Genomic DNA, 16,769 nt, shown 5'->3' with positions numbered 1-16,769 from the left:
CGTGAAATATCACCTTTTTGCAGCATGCATGCATGCAATATTAAATTCGCAGTTCATGCCTAGCCTAATCCGCGAAAACCACAAACATTTATACCCTCGAAATATACAGTAGACTCTCGTTAATCCGGTCACCCTTGGGACCATGCAGCTTGGCCGGAATAGCGAGGTGGCTGTATCTCAGGAAATAGCCGCGGCTTAAAAACGACCTTACCTCAAATCTAATGACTACTTTTGCGGTTCTTGTCTCGAGGATAATGTAGGATAATGAATCATTTTGTTCTCTATTTAAGTGTAATTCAATTTTATTTGCTAAACCACACCCAAAACGCGGCCGTAATACACGTATAAAATTACATTGAGAACCCTGTTTGGGACAGCCAGCACTGCGGCCGGTAAACGGAATAGCGAGTGGCTGTACTTCAGGGTGAGTTTTGTGCAGTAAACATATAGCTAGCATTCCGTGCCAAGCCAAATGGCCGGTATATCGAGGTGGCCGTACTTCAGGGAGCCGGAATAGCGAGAGTCTACTGTACCTGCTATATGGTATGACATGGGGGGGGGAGGGGGGCGTAAGTGGCTAGTTATTGCTTAATCAAAAGCTTAATTGTTTGAGCTGCACTGCGCCTGTTGGACCGCCTTTGCTACACACCATACACACCATACACTACCTTGAATCTCATGAATCTTCCTCCCATTCGATTCATGGAGTATGTTCAGATGTTCCACATGGACCACATCTGTGGACAGGTGTGCCCTCGATCAGGACAAGCAGCACACGCAGACAGAGACCAGCCACTTGAGCTTCACTTCCACGTACATGTACACATAATATTATTCGTTTGCTCATCAGTAAGTTTGCATGGTTTGCCACAGTTAAGTTATGATTGGTAAAGGTGTCATTACCATTATGGTTTTACCAATGGTTTACCACCTGACCGGGAACGAGACTAATCAATCACATGATCAGTCTGTGGTCTATCTGGCCTGACATGAAACCAGAGATTTAGATAGCGGTTTAAGACTTAAGAGTATAGTAAAGAGCTATAGTAGTGCAAGCGAGAAGTGACAAGTCGTCCAAATGATGTTTGAGATTCTGTCTGTGGTGGTCCTAGCTCTAGCCAGTGTTAATGCTGAATTTAAGGCTGATTGTACAAATCCCTGCTATTGCATGGCCAATGGCCTAAGCTGGGAGGGCAAGTTAAAATATCCGTAAGTTGAGTTGATCAATGGTGAAGCAAATTGCTATAGATCGTACATGTTTACTACCATATTGATCTAGCGGACAATTTCGTTAATTCAAATTTTAAACTGACCAATTTGAAGGCCTCCCGTAAAAAAGAGTATTATTTTAAGGCGACACTTTTAACGAAGTCAGAGATCGCTACTTTTGGAGTTTGAAAATTTATGATCGCCAAATTTATAACCGTTGGATACAACATCATTGCTGTAGTAGCCATGCCTGAGATGCCAAATTAAAAACCGCCAAGTCAGTTCAAATGACTCATTCGCCAAAGTGTATAGTTAGTATAATTAATAGTATGGCTAAGAGTGCAATATGGGATTAATAGCACGAGTAACAAGCAATGGCAAGGATACTAATTGCACGAGGCGTATTCGAACGTGCGGTTAACCTTGCCAGTGCTTGTTATGATAATCCCTTATTCCACGAGTACTATTGATTGTTAATCGTTTGTGATGCAGTTTTAAGGATATTTTGTATACGTATATGGTACCGTAAAACTGGTTATTTTCGAGGATGACCCAGAAACATGAAAATTTAGTGGCTCGAAAACTTGGTTTACTGTAGGGGTGTGGTCATTTGAACCGCTATCCTCGAAATACTTTAGTTTGGGCAATCTGCGAAAATTTAGTGCCTCGAAAATAACCCGCTTTACGGTATTATGATAGAAAAGGAAACGGATTGGTAAATTTGAGAATTATCTGTGCCTTGCCCTCTTTTCAATCTTTGTTGCCTTCGCTTGACTACAGCTAATACTGCTAGAGATTCTTCTAATTACAGTGCCACTAAAAATAATTGTGTGATTTTCGTGGTGCACAAATAGAACAAGGGAAAAACTTCCAGTTTGGCACTTATATAGTGATATGTCTAGCAATAAAATTAACAAAAATAGTAGGTTTCCACGAGGCTAAAACAGTAATCAGTTGTACAAGTAGCCTCGATTTAAGGCTAATAATTTATTTTCTAATTACCTAACCGGCGGCAAAATTGGAGTAAAATAAAAATTATTTTGTAAAATTGGTGCTTCTATTGGAGTGGCGCTGCAATTAGAAGAGTTTGTATTTCATTTTGAAGAAGAAGTTGACTGCCAGAGAGATGGTCTGTAAGCTTCTGGGAGTCTTCTGGAGCTTTGATTTCTACGATAAACACACCATGGATAGAACACACCATTCATGATCACTGCAATCATACAAAACAATCCATCATTGTGACATTGAACAATGCTAATACTTAGCTTAGCACAGATTTATCTATGTAGATCTACTCCTCTACTGATTTGTTTCTCCTTGGTCTTTACTTTAAAGGACCACTCCTATCTTTGTCTAGCATTTCATACTTCCTCTTCAGGTTCCCTATGTATATTATTTCATTTGGAAACGAAGAAAATATAATCTTGATTTTTGTCAAGTAGCTAGTGTAACACAGAGCGATTTTTCATGCTTTTGTTAGTTTAGCTACTATGAGTCAGAAAAGAGCTGTAAAGCTAGCTAAGCTGTAGTAGCCATTATTTTGTGAACTTGACCTTTTACAGACACACCCCTTATTTCTGTGTATGTATGCGCATGCATGCGCGCTCATCCCCACGTGTGAGAAAATCCATTTTAAACCCTAGAGAGATCTAGTTTTGATGCCAGACTCCTCCCAGGGGAGAGAGTCTGGCAAACAGAGCCACTTTTCTTAGTTTTCAGACAGTCAAATCACACAGTTACAATGTTCATAGTATATGCCCAGAGCAAGCTGATTGTCAATAGAATAGTCTATAGATTGACATTGACAACCAGGAACAATGAATGTAGGCCTACATTGTGTATTATTATAATGTAAACAATGCCATTGTCAATGGCGAAAAATGTTGAGTGTGATAGCCTAAAACGAACTGCCGTACCCGCGATCTGACGAGCCTCAGTTGAATTGCCGTACCCTCGAATTGAAGTACATTGTAGCGAAATGGAATTAACTTAGCGAATTGGAATTGACATAGCGTAACCTCAGTTGAATCACTCACAACTTCGAACCTACTATGCGTGTACCTCAGGGCCATGCTCCATACCCTTGGGACAGTGCAGTTTGGCCGGAATAGTGAGGTGGCTGCATGCATTTCAGAAAATAGCCGCGGCTAAAAAACGACTCTACCTTGAATCTAATGACTAATTTTTCGGTTCTCTCTCTCTCTCTCGAATAATGGATCATTGTGCTTTCTATTTAAGTGTAGTCCACAATTTTATCTACCAAACCACACCCAAAACGTCGTATCTGCCCATAATAAAGGCATTAAAAACCTAGTTTGGGGCAGCCAAAACTGACCTGTATAGCGAGTGGCCATATTTCAGGGCGAGTCTTGTACAGTAAAGATCAAGCTAGCAATTTATGCCAAACCAAACGACTGGTATATAGAGGTGAACAAACTTCAGAGTGCCAGATTAGACTATACTCTGTACTCTGGCCGCATGCAGCTAGCTGTTAGCTATTAAACTAGCGTTTTCTAACCTTGCAGAGCAGAGATAGGATTCATAGCGACTGCAATTGTCCAAAAGTTGAAGAACCTAGCGAATGATAATGTTTTATGTCTTTGTTGTAGATCTAGAGCTAAACATACAGCTAGACATAACCATGCAGTTTAGCCACAATACTCGTGCTCGTTTTACTGTTTTACAACACTTATCTGCAAAATGTACTTGTACCGGGGCAACGGTAAATTGTAACACTTTAACAAACCAAAAACGTACTACGTAAACAGAACAGAAAACTTTATATTAACTTAATTATGACTCTACTTTCTAAATGCAGTTTTATATTTTCGTCGGAAGACAACGACGGCAAGAAGTATACGTACACGTTCTCTCCATGTGGTGCCAAAATAGACTGTGGGAATACAAACAAGTCTGTTGTGGTGAGTGGAAACCTGCATGGGTATTGCTTGCTTGACTTTCAAGAACATCTTTCCCATTGTTTTTTGTCCAGCTTTCGTAAATTGTACATAGCACTTTCATATCCTCTAAAATTACTACAAGTATATAGCTTTGCCAAATGGACCCAACTGATACTACTGAGAGTGCATACGTTGTGATTGGAGCTTCCGGTAGTGGTAATGTTGCCTGGAAATTTGCGAATGAATCCGACACAAGCCACTACACAGTGACGTACGGAGGTGGAGATAATACGTTTGATACCCCACCGAAACCAAGGTATGTGTAAACACCATAATCCTTCATAATTATGTTCCTACTACATGAGTGGTTGTCTATTCCCTATACAACACCTTAAGGCGCCTAAATCAATTTTGCAGGCATTTACGTGCATGCAGACAGGCAGGCACACGCACAAACACAAAAGCTTGACCGTATATACGTACTTCTGCAACTAGGCTCTGAGGCATATAGATGAATAAAACATTTGTACATATACCGTATATGCTTGATTAGAGACTGCTCTTGTATAAAAGCTGTGCAGCCTAAAAGTTCCACCGAGGCTACTATTTGAGTGTGCACTCAAATAATAGCCTCGGTGGAACTTTTAGGCTATGTCTCTGTACGTGGCAGCCATATTAATACTGGTATCTACGGTAGCAGCTTGTTAGTGCTTTTGAAAAGCAGAGTTCGAGTTTTTGGTAAAAATAACTTCTGATGACAGTGTACCGTATAGCGGGTATATTTTGAGGGTATAAATTTTCGCGGAAATGCCTTTAGAAAGGTTTTCGTGGATTTATTAAATTCGCGGCTATAAATGTTGCGGTTCATGCCTAATCTGCGAAAACCACAAACATTTATACCCTCGAAATATACCCGCTATACGGTAACTAAAGGTTGTTAAATTTGCTGAAGTTAATAAACGCCTCTCTTAAACAGTGGTCTCCTCTGCCAGCCATTTAGTAGCCGCGGCCTCTGATCAAGCATACATATAATTATACAGTATTCCATTATCATAATGCATGCTTTGCCAGGAAAGGGGTTATATCAGTGACACTGACAACACAATTTGGTCCGTCCTTTGTATTCTCTGGAGAGAATTCCATGCCTGAAGAACTTGACTATGTAAGTATTTATAGTATAATTATATGGCACTAATTATTATGAACTTCAATACTCAGTACACTTCAATTCATACAGTCATCTTTTACCTTTGTCTCTTGCCTTTGTAGTGCTGGAAGTACTATTATTTTTATAGTAACCCATGCAGAGGAGGTTGGTCACGATTTAAACCGCGGCTGAACATATGCTATGCAAACAGTGTTGGCCTCGAATTCGCCTTCAACCTTCTTCAACCCGCTGAGTCAGCACTTTAGTTCATTCTTGTATTCCTGATCGTTTATCTCATAATAAAAAAACCAAGGAAAGTGTAGCAACCACTCGAAGTTTGAGACTCAAGTTTCTGGCTCATTGCTTTGAGTATGAATATATGCAAGAGTAGATAAGAGTAAGAGTGTTGAACTGCTGTAATGAACGTCAGGGTTTCATCTAATGGGGGGGGCTGGGGTGAACCTCCCCCCCCTCAAATTTTATAGAATAATGACATCATCACATTAGTACTGTCTATAATTATGATGTGCAATATGTAACTAGACCTACTGTGATGCACTAGCATGTAATAGGGGTGTGGTCAAACATTTTGTGGCGCATTTACGCACGCCCAATTTCAAAAAAAAAAATTTCCCACTATACTGTACTTCATGAGAAGATTGTCAACAAACACATGCAGGAATTCAATGCTAACATCCCACCTGGTGATACTGCTCCTGCCAGCATACCTCTTGGACCTGTTGGGATTGTCTTAATATGTTTGTGAGTCGATGCCCTATCTCTGTAGTTAATAAAACCTCACAATTGTAAATGTTAAGTCACCCATTGATATATGATGACTGTATGCTCTGTAGGGTGTTAGGAGCAGTGATAGCGTACTTCATTATTGGTTCAATCGTCATGTTCCAAGTCAAGGGTGCACGTGGAATTGAGGTGGTTCCCAACTACACCTTCTGGAAAGATCTCCCCTTTCTTATCAAGGTATAAGTACGCTTTGATTTCAGAATCTAGCATGTGCATGATGAACTGTCCCCTTAGTTAACAAGTTGGCTTTATGGTGAATGATGTGCATAATTAAATTGATGCTCTTCCACACCACTGCAGGATGGGTTTTTGTTCACGTTTCAACCGTGTACGGGTGGATGCATTAAAAAGAACACATACAGTTCACTTAGTTAGCAAGTGGGGTGCAACCATTATAATACTGCTGTTCTTGTTAGAGGCGTGTATATAGTAGCATACATGATTGTTACGTAGCTGGAGTAGTTTTATTCTCATGACATTTTTACATTTGTTAGTACCAGTTCATTTACCTTAAGGAAGTATTTACTTGCTAATATACGTTGTGAAAAGTTTTGTTAGTACCAGTTTACTTTTATTTATTGTCTCTATAATACCCTATTAAACACATTTTGGTGTAACACAACCTATGATAACTCCCAGTAAAGGACACCTCCAAATAATGATCAAAAACACAAGAACTGAATTACTATTCCAGTGGAAGGCCTACTGGCCAATGTCCCTCGTACATTAAAAATGTGTGGCCGATACTGCCCATAGGGGTCACTCGCTTTCGCTTGCCGCCCTCTTATGCCACTACTAAATATGGCAATACCGCGAGCAGTAAATAGTAGCATACATGATTGTTTAGCTGTAGTTTTATATATTCTCATGACATTTTACCATTAATTATTATAGTTTGTTAGTACCAGTTTACTGTCTCTGTATACAGAGGATTTCAGGTTAATTGGTTGGCAGAAGTTAGAAGTTGAAGTGCAGTCAACCATGACCACTAATTGCATTAGTAGGAAGAAACACACAGTGTGTAGTCATGGTTGAGTGCACTTCAACTTTTAGCTTCTGCCAACCAACTTAAAATCCTCTGTACCTTATCAAGAGTTGACCTTATTAAACACATTTTGGGGTAAAACAACCTGATACCTCCCGTAGAGAACACCTTCGAATAATGACTTCAAAAGCACAAGAACTATTCCAGTGAAAGGCCTATACTGGCCAATGTCCCTCGTACATTAAAAATTTGTGTGGCACCTTATAGCAATTTGGGGTAACACAATCTTATAATGAAAGCGCTGCGGATGCCTCGGTGGAGGTGCCAAAGCTACATAACATAAAGCTACTACATGTAATAGCTAGCTTTTATACACACATTGATTTTAATTATCATGATGAACATTAATTTTGCCAGAATCCAATTATGACACGTGTCCAACTGTCTGGCAAGTGATAACCAAAGTGCAAGACAAAACAGGAAATTGAGCTTCCTCTAAAAAATGATTATTGGCATCCGGTCCACATGTGACAAGTGACTGAAGTGACAAGTTGTCCAAAATGATGTTTCAGATTCTGTCTCTGGTGGTCCTAGCTCTAGCCAGTGTCAATGCTGAATATAAGCCTGATTGTACAGATCCCTGCACTTGCAATGGTGTAAGCTGGAAGGGACAGTTCACTTATCCGTAAGTAAATCTTGGCTAGCAAATTGCTGTAGATCTATAGTGCATGCACCTACATGTATCAATGATATTCCCCACCTGGAGCGATGTAGGAAAAGTGACATTATCAGTAACCTTTGTGGGCCGTATCAACTGTACTTTCCCTATATGTTACCCCCATCCCCCGGTCCCATGTTGAGTAGGCCGCAATTTTATTTGTTGACAAGAAATTCCTCAAAGAGAACAATAAAAACTGTCTGGTTCTGTCTCAAGTGCGCGCATGTACAGTACTCGTGACAGCTACCTGTACAGTACTCATGACAGCTACTTGTACACAATAGCTGCCCTCGTTGAAGAGATCAATTCCGGCCCCACCAATCCCCACCCAATGGGGGATCAAGATGTTGACCATTCCACTACATTTCCCCCAGGCGCTCCCCATGCAGGTGGGGGGAGGGGGCATATCATTGATAGGTGCATAGTACTTAAACACGTTGCCTTACACTATAACCCGTGCCCACGGCTGGCTTGGGTAAATACCAAAGACTAGGATCTACAACTGTAGTAACCACATACTTTTTATCTGTGGTTGGAAAAAAGCACCGTTTGGTTGTTGGAGCATAGAGGGATTGGCAATGCAGCACTGTCGAGGTGCCATCCGTGTTTCCATGCGGTTTTAGCCAACTCAGGTAACCTAAGGACTGGGACCAGCAATGAACGGCACACGATTTTTAATGTGTAAAAATTCAGTTTGGCTACTTGTCTTTTTTGGCTCTAAATGCAGTTGCCTAAACGTTCCTTTCCGTCCTTGGTTACCTGAGAAGGTTTACTTCTAACGTGGAAACCCATGAATAATTCATGAGAATTGTTTTTTTGCTGTCTCTACGAGTAGTTTTGCTGCTAAACATCCACTCACCTCATATTTGTGACCATTTGGGACACAGCACACTACTTAGATACACAGCCTTAGCTATACTTATCTATAGGAACATAAGCATGAAAAAGCACTCTGTGTATACGTTTACGTCAGTAAACCCCCCAAACACAGCCTTACCTTTACGTCAGTAAACCCCCAAAATGTTGTTGACATGTCGTCACGTTACTACATGACATATCATAACATTGGTGGTAACTCTACTACATGTAACCACAATCATAAGGTACAGTGCAGCTGGTCTGGAGGGTAGAATCCACAAATGTGCGAGTAGTTATATTTGAATTAGATCCCATTTGAGTGTATTTAGCAGGGAACTATGAGCTATAGTACTGGTACTATAGATTGCTCTGGGCTACAAACTACAACATTGTACATTGTATTATGATTTACAAGAAGATACACATGTAATAACATAACAATTATTGTAGCTATAGATGCTTTGTCTAGTAACATAATAACAGAACTAGAATGGAAGAGAGAAGCTCTAGTTTCTTTTTTTGGCTTTGTTCGAGAGTAGTAGGAGACGCTCGTTTTTTGGGCCGTGTGCTGTGCTTTTGCTGCAAGGCTGCATGGGGGAGGAGCTGGATGTATGGAAGTGCTGGGATTCTAGCTTTGGCTTCTTCCTAAAGTTCCTTTCGCTTTGTTAAGAGTAGTATAGGAGCCGCTTGTTTGCTGGGCTTTTGCTGCAAATTATAGCTTAGATGTCTTCCTTTCGCTTTGTGAGAGTAGTACGAGCGGCTCGTTTCTTGGGAAGTGTGCTGGACTTGTACTAGGGAGGAGTTGAGCTTCTAGTTCTACGCACTAACTTTTCAATGTCCAAGCAGTGAGTTCCACCCTTCCTCCAGCCTTCATGGTGTTTAGCGAGCCCCACCCATCATTCTGTCCTGCCCTTGTCAACAAGTGTCTAGCTTCTTTTTGGCTGTGTAGATCTAGTAAAAAATCAGTGCGCCCTCAAGGCAAGGGAGTTTATGAGGAATGCGGGAGTTTATGGTAGTTAAACCCCACCCAGTTGCTATGATACAGACCCCAAGTGGGGAATATTATTATGGGAGAACTATTCTCAAGTACCATAAATATAAATATTATTTTTTTGTACATAGAACACGCCTATATATCTACGTGCATCAATCTATACCATTCTCTTTCACTGATAACTCTACAGCTTCTAGGTGTGCATGCGCAAGCGAGGTATACGTGTATATGTGTCTGTCTGCATGTCTGTCTGTCTGTGTAGACTACTACAGCTGCTCTGTTTCTATAGGCTTCTAGTCATGTTTTTAATTCGTAGATTTGAAAAATAATGCTTCGTTCTCGAGTTTACCTATTTTGCTTACTTAGAATACTATAATTACAGAAGAGTGTGTAGCAAAACTTGTCCATATAGAGTGTTGCTACTCTACTTAGTACTTATGTAGCTCTGCACTATAGCTACCAATAGCTAGCGTTCTAGTAACAATATCATAGTCGTTCATTACCCACTCCTTAAGTTCCTCTTCTCTGCATGCACAGTATCAATTTGCAAAAAATAATGTGTGTATAAAAGCTAATATACCGTATAGAGGGTAATTTTCGTGGGGCGTGATTTTCATGGTTGAAGGTCTAACCACGAATATTTTACCCACGCCACGAATAAAGCGACCTTGCCTACCTTTACCGGCAGTCCAAGCTCCAACTGCAAAATATTACCCATGAAATGCTTCAATATTGCTGAACCACGAATATTTTGTCCCCCGAAAATTACCCGCTATACGGTAGCTATAGTAGCTTTATGTTATGTAGCTTTGACACCTCCACCGAGGCATCAGCACCCGCGGTGCTTTCATTAAATCTCAGCGATTTGAGGCAAAATCCAATTAAGTCTTCTGTCGGATGTTAAACTAATAGTAATTATGACCAATCTGTCCAGTGTGTATTAGCTAATGTATGGCTGTGCTACATATTCTTTCTTAATGCAGTTTCAACTTCTCGTCGCAGGACACCAACAAGCAAACATATGAATACGTGTTCTCTCCATGTGGTGCCAAAATAGAGTGTGGAAATACAAAAAAGCCTGTTGTGGTAAGTTGAAACCTGCATGGGTATTACCGTATATCTTCTAATTTATCGGACAGCAAATTGGAAATTGTTCGGGTATAATTGGAACAGATTTTTATAGAGCATGCGAAGTGTCCGGAATAATTAGAACAAGCAAGCAGCTGCATGCGAGCTAGCTAAGTTTAATAGAACAGGGTACGACTGAATAGTTGCACTAGCTATCTAAAACTAGCTACTCAAAGCTATCTAACTGCAGCACTCTAAGTCTTACTTGCCGTCTATATGAATGGTAACTCAACTTTTCAAGGTATTGTCCGGATATTTAGAACAGATGTAATATTAAAGTACTGTAGTGTCCGTTGTATTAGAACAACGAAAATTGCCCAAAAGAGTGTCTGGGGTAATTAGAAGTGTCCGATAAATTAGAAGATATACGGTAGTTGTTTAACATTCAAGAAGGACGTTTTTTCTTCGTCACAAACTATTATTATTATTTTGTGTTGATCGAGCTTTTAAATAGTAAATTGTACTAGAGATCACACTTTCATTAACATACAGATTTGCCAAATTGACCACTCTACCGGCTCATATGTTGTGGTTGGAGCTTCCAGTAGTGTAGTGTGGGCTTTTGCGAATGAATCTGACACAAACCACTTCACAGTGACGTACGGACATGGAGATGAAACAGTTGACGTTACCCTAGTAGGGCCAATACCAAGGTATGTGTAAACATCAGAATAAACTAATGTTCCATGAATGGGTGATTGTCTATTGCCAGGTGCACAAAATAATTTTGCAAGCATTTTACATGTATTAGTATTATGTTTGCTAAAATTAATGTGCGCTCGCGGAAATTGTCCCCACATACATGTAGTAATGTGATACCCTGTCAATTGCATGTGAGCAACTTGCAATCGATAACGTTCACGCATCTGTACGCAATGCACATAATTTGTAACTGTGAGTTAAGTATATGAAATGATAGCGTCCAGTGAGCAGCTCTGACCTCTTAAACGCAAACAACTGGCTGGAAGGAATTATAATGATGTCGTATTGTTTGCAACTATTAATTCCACGCCTCTAAAAATGTCACGGTTAACATTTACTAGGAGATTACTAGTAATTTACGATACTTCATCACGTACGAGTCATGTTACGTTGTGCACAGCTTAGTATCGATACACTTCGACACTCTTCTCTTATCTACTCGATCTTTGCTAACTATACGGCTCCTTTGAATTACGGTCACCTCGATGTAACGGCCATTTCGCTTGACACAGATTGCTAGCTAGATCAATACGTATGTATAACTTTTTAGAAGACGTTACAAAGTCTCTAGAATGGCCCTCTTAATGTTGCTATAACATTGTCATACATAGTTTACTCAATTTCAACATTTCACAATTATTATGAATGCATTCCGTGTTAATGGTGTTGATGCCTCGGTGGAGACGCCAAACCTTTACGACATGAAGTTGCTAGCTAGCTATTATAATTATTAGCGAGTGTTGCAAGCGTGCGCTGTGCTAATGCCTCTCACCATGTTTTTGCTTTCGCTCAAAAGTATTAGAGTGTTGCTTTGATTGTTTCACAAGAAAGGGGTGTCTACAGTTAAAAGTGCATACTGATCGTCTTAAATGGCCCAGTGGGAGCAAACCTTTGTCATAGACCATAGTCAGTAGTCTGTGAGATAAGTATTGAAGACAGAATTCAATCACAAAAAGAAGTATCTATAACAAGCAGTCTAAAAAGAGTTATCAGACAAGTTTGGTTTGGGGTTTTCCTATACCAGGACCTCAACGAATAAAATTCGTTGAGGTTCGCATATCTGTGCATGCCTGTGTCCATGGTAACAGCTATTATTGCACATGGGCATCTACACACGCCTGTGTCCATGGTAACAGCTGTTAATTGCGCATGCACATTCAGGGACACATCCATTTTCAGAGAATATTGCCATGCCAAATAATCGAGGTTTTTCTGTATAATACTCAAACAGACTAGCAATCACCCAAATGAAGCCCATTTAAAGTTTACCTACCCATACACTATTGTGTGTGCAGGGAATGTAATGGTGCGAAAGAGTGGGAAGCGATTGACCATAATGGTTACTAAAAATGCTCAAAATTCGAAGAAAAACACAATTAATGGCTGTTTATTATCAGAAACAGTGCAGCTTTGCACCCATGTCCAAAGACGCCATAAGACACTGTCCATGTATAATCGAAGTTGCAAATTGCCCAGAGTATGTACAATAATTATTGAATCATTCTATGATGTCCCAGCATTATAATTATGCTTCTCCACAAGTGTACCACAGCCGTAAGTATCAACACATAGTAAGGATAGACACTATATAGGGATCCCAGGATCAACCCTGGATGACCAGGCGTATAGCCACGTGCTTATCCAAGTATCCCGGGAGTACTAAGTACCATGCTACCATCCCAGGATCAACCCAGATATAATTATGGGCAAATTCGCTATATATACTCTTCTGAAAATGCTGCGATATGATGGGATTCCAAGTAAGCAAAACTTAGGTATATCAAGAACGAAGATTATTTTGCAATCCATTCCAAGAAAACGTGACTAGAAGCCTACAGAGACTCTTGCTTGCACTTCATTGATCATTGAGCAGCTGTAGCAGTCTACACAGACACACACACCCAAACAAACTACTGTATACCTCGTTTGCGTGTGCGCACCGAGTATGGCGCTATGATTATTAGTGCCATATTCAAGAGGGGTATATTTTTATCACGAGGGTACTCTTCTTAAGGGAGTATACTTGGGAACATTATTCAATAGGGGTATACTTTTTATCTCAAGGGGGTATACTTTCTTAATTAAAGGTGTGCTTTTATTAGAGGGAAAATATTTCAGTAGGGGTGTACTTTTATCAAAATCAATGGTCAGAGTGACTTAGTCACAGTACATAAATTAAAAGAATTCAGCAATGGCCAGTCACAGTACATAAATTAAAAGAATTCAGCAATGGCCATCAATCAAAGGTAGAACCAAGTGTCAACACTACTTTTTTAAGGATAAAATCAATGACCATTTCCAGAAGACCTTTGACTATTGACCTGTACACAGGAGAAATCCAGAGGAAGTTGGACCTTATTTAACTAAGGTCACTAATAGGATTTCAGGCCTAGTTTTAAAAAAGAGAGTGTCTGCAAATTTTAAAACGTTTTTTGCAGGGAAGGGAGTCAAATTTTATTCACCATTTCTGCTCAAAAGCAGACACAGTCAGAAGTCAGTGCTCTTGTACTAGCCTTGATATCGTGAGCGACTTGTTCTCGAGGTCAATGCACAGTCTTAGAAGATATATATAGCCCTATTAAAAAATGTTCCCCCTAAAAAGTATACTCTCTTATAATAAAAAGTATATACCCTCTAATGAAAAAAGTATACGTACCCCAATGAAAAGTATACCCCCCTTCTTGAATTATGGCATTAATAATTTATAGCGCCATACATCGGCATAAAAGCTATAATTATAATTATGCTTTAGAAGCGATAAATCTCCTACCAACTATGATTATACGTGTAGAAGTGTAAGACATATTGGCATACCAGTTAATCACATAAAGCATTAATGAAGTCATAATTTGACCACAGAACCTTCAGGGCCATTCACACACAGGCACACGCACAAGCACATAAACCTTAACTGTATAGTACTTCTGCGACTATAGCTGCTTCCGGTAAACAGCTGAGGAGGTCCGACATGCGTGCACGAATCACTACAAGTGCTAGTGTAATTGTCCTGGATGTTTTCACGTGACCGCAATGACATCAATGCACTGATTTTATAGTGATTTGTGCACACGTCAGACCTCCTCTGGGTAAGCAGTCAACACATGAAATCTATTCAACGAGAATGCTTTATTGTGATACTTGTTCTGTCATATCTGCTCTTTTGTACTATCAATACGCAAAAATGAACCAAAAATAAATAGTAAAGTGAGCACTGCAGCTGCAGAGTCTTGATTCTCTACACATCTGGCCCTGCCCCACACTTTGTTTAATTAGATCATGCTTAAATAGGACATGATCATCAGCTAAGAAGGTAGAAAACTGACGCAGAAGTTTTGTAGCTAGCTTTACCAAAATTGCTGTACAGATGCTGAGCGGGAACGCCCACTTTCTTGCGTGGGCGAAACACTATATCCTAACCTTAAAGGCCATTCCACGAAATTTAAATGCCGCAAAAATTCGCTCTGTACAATAATTATTCATACATAATTATTATCATAATTTTGATCTGCATGCTTTTTATACCAGGAAAGGGGTTGTATCAGTGACAGTGACATCACAAGATTCTTCCTTTGTGTTCAGTAAAGAGACTACCCTGACCACTGCACTTGAATATGTAAGTAATGGTTTATAGTATGCAACTTTGATTCATACAGTCGTCATAAGCCAAAAACATAACATACGTAAATTTTGTTTTGTAGTGCTGGAAGTAAAATATGCAGACTAGCCAGTTTATTAGGATAATTATTATAATATCCACATTAGTGTTACCGTATACCGTGGGACATTTTTTGCTATTTGGCTCTAGAGCCTTCAGCAGACATGTTCGTGGGTTCTAATAATTATTCGCGGTTCAGTGTCAGGAAACCACACCCACTAATAGCTTTGCATGTGAAATATACCAGTGCGTGGGAGTTTATCCTAGTTTTAATTTTCGCACTGCTCTGCCCTCGAAAAACGCGAAATTTTGCACCTCACGAAAATTTCCCGCTATACTGTACTTCATGAGAAGATTGTCAACAAACACATGCAGGAATTCAATGCTAACATCCCATCTGGTGATACTGGCGTACCTCTTGGAACTGTTGGGATTGTCTTAATATGTTTGTGAGTCGATGCCCTATCTCTGTAGTTAATAAAACCTCACAATTGTAAATGTTAAGTCACCCATTGATATATGATGACTGTATGCTCTGTAGGGTGTTAGGAGCAGTGATACTGTACTTTATTATTGGTTCAATCGTCATGTTCCAAGTCAAGGGTGCACGTGGAATTGAGGTGGTTCCCAACTACTCCTTCTGGAAAGATCTCCCCTTTCTTATCAAGGTATAATGAGTTTTGTACGCTTTGATCTCAGGTTCTAGCATTCACTGTATGCATGATGAACCACTTTCCTTATCCCCTTGTTATGCCTCGGTGCGCATGCGCAAGCGAGGTATACGGTAGTGTGTCTGTGTGTGTGTCTGTCTGTCTGTCTGTGTGTGTAGACTGCTACAGCTGCTCAAGGATGAATCAAGTGCAAGTAAGAGTTTCTATAGGCTTCTAGTCATGTTTACTTGGATTTTAATTCGTGGATTTGCAAAATAATGCTTTGTTCTCGAGTTATGCCTACTTGGAATGCCATTGCAGCCTTTTCAGAAGAGCACGTAGCCAAACTTGTTTACCGAGTGTTGCTACTCTACTTAGTAGTTAGCTCTGCACTAAAACGCTAGCTATTGGTAGCTGCAAGAGTGAGAAGAGAGCTGCAAGGCTCTGCTAATGCAGCCATTAATCTTAGACTTGAACTTTTGGCATCGATCGTTTTTAACAATAATAATGGTCGATCATTACCCACTCTGTGAGTTTTTGCATGCAGCAAAATTATCAAAGCTATTAGTAGCTACATAACTGGCATCTTCACCAAGGCATCAGCACCTGCGGTGCTTTCATTGAGTTAGTCTTTTGGTGAATGTGATGTGTATAATTAATTGATTTCCGTCCTATATACATTAATGCCCTTCCACACCACTGCAGGATGGGGTTTTGTTCATGTTTCAACCGTGTCGCAGTAAAAAGAACACGTACAGTTCACTTTAGTTAGAGAAAGTGAGGTGTATTACTTGTATTTTTATACTGCTGTTCTGTGGTAGTTGCCTGCCTACGATTGTTTATTTGAGTTTAATTCTAATGAAATTTTTTCTGTACCATTTCGCTTTCCACCATAAATAATATAAACAAAAAGGAGTATGCATGGGATTGGAATTAAGGCTTACTGGCCAATGTCTCAGATTTGCGACTGCTTTTACGATCATGCATGACCTCTCTGGCTAGCAAGGCAATTATTGACC

General features: G+C 39.9%; 2 protein-coding genes across 3 annotated transcripts; both read left to right on the top strand.

Moving 5' to 3' along the window:
- Positions 1-953: 953 nt before the first annotated feature.
- On the top strand, positions 954-6,682 carry LOC135339861 (uncharacterized). Of its 2 annotated transcripts, XM_064536123.1 has the most exons (7): positions 955-1,209; positions 4,028-4,130; positions 4,259-4,425; positions 5,181-5,271; positions 5,936-6,018; positions 6,111-6,237; positions 6,361-6,682. In XM_064536123.1, exons 1-7 carry the CDS (start codon positions 1,079-1,081, stop codon positions 6,433-6,435), a joined length of 777 nt encoding a protein of 258 aa, XP_064392193.1. In that variant the 5' UTR covers positions 955-1,078; the 3' UTR covers positions 6,436-6,682. The 2 variants fall into 2 exon arrangements, with proteins under 2 accessions (XP_064392194.1, XP_064392193.1); XM_064536124.1 differs by lacking the exons at positions 5,936-6,018; positions 6,111-6,237; positions 6,361-6,682 and adding an exon at positions 5,379-5,892 and having other exon boundaries at positions 954-1,209.
- Positions 6,683-7,549: 867 nt separating this feature from the next.
- On the top strand, positions 7,550-16,628 carry LOC135339891 (cation-dependent mannose-6-phosphate receptor-like). The gene is made up of 7 exons (XM_064536130.1): positions 7,550-7,730; positions 10,599-10,701; positions 11,236-11,396; positions 14,971-15,058; positions 15,476-15,549; positions 15,642-15,768; positions 16,456-16,628. Exons 1-7 carry the CDS (start codon positions 7,606-7,608, stop codon positions 16,516-16,518), a joined length of 741 nt encoding a protein of 246 aa, XP_064392200.1. The 5' UTR covers positions 7,550-7,605; the 3' UTR covers positions 16,519-16,628.
- The last annotated feature ends 141 nt before the right edge of the window (positions 16,629-16,769 follow it).

This window comes from Halichondria panicea, chromosome 1, assembly GCF_963675165.1.
Source record: "Halichondria panicea chromosome 1, odHalPani1.1, whole genome shotgun sequence".
Lineage (NCBI taxonomy): Eukaryota > Metazoa > Porifera > Demospongiae > Suberitida > Halichondriidae > Halichondria > Halichondria panicea.
The sequence above is the reverse complement of the archived record's forward strand: the minus strand, read 5'-3'. Positions and strand labels throughout refer to the sequence as shown.

Excerpts from the sequence above, each read along its gene's own strand:
- LOC135339861 (XM_064536123.1), top strand. The coding sequence starts at position 1,079 with ATGATGTTTGAGATTCTGTCTGTGGTGGTCCTAGCTCTAGCCAGTGTT. Across the intron at positions 1,210-4,027 it reads GAGGGCAAGTTAAAATATCC|TTTTATATTTTCGTCGGAAG; the intron begins GTAAGTTGAGTT and ends TTCTAAATGCAG. Across the intron at positions 6,019-6,110 it reads GGGATTGTCTTAATATGTTT|GGTGTTAGGAGCAGTGATAG; the intron begins GTGAGTCGATGC and ends TATGCTCTGTAG.
- LOC135339891 (XM_064536130.1), top strand. The coding sequence starts at position 7,606 with ATGATGTTTCAGATTCTGTCTCTGGTGGTCCTAGCTCTAGCCAGTGTC. Across the intron at positions 7,731-10,598 it reads AAGGGACAGTTCACTTATCC|TTTCAACTTCTCGTCGCAGG; the intron begins GTAAGTAAATCT and ends TTCTTAATGCAG. Across the intron at positions 11,397-14,970 it reads CTAGTAGGGCCAATACCAAG|GAAAGGGGTTGTATCAGTGA; the intron begins GTATGTGTAAAC and ends TTTTTATACCAG.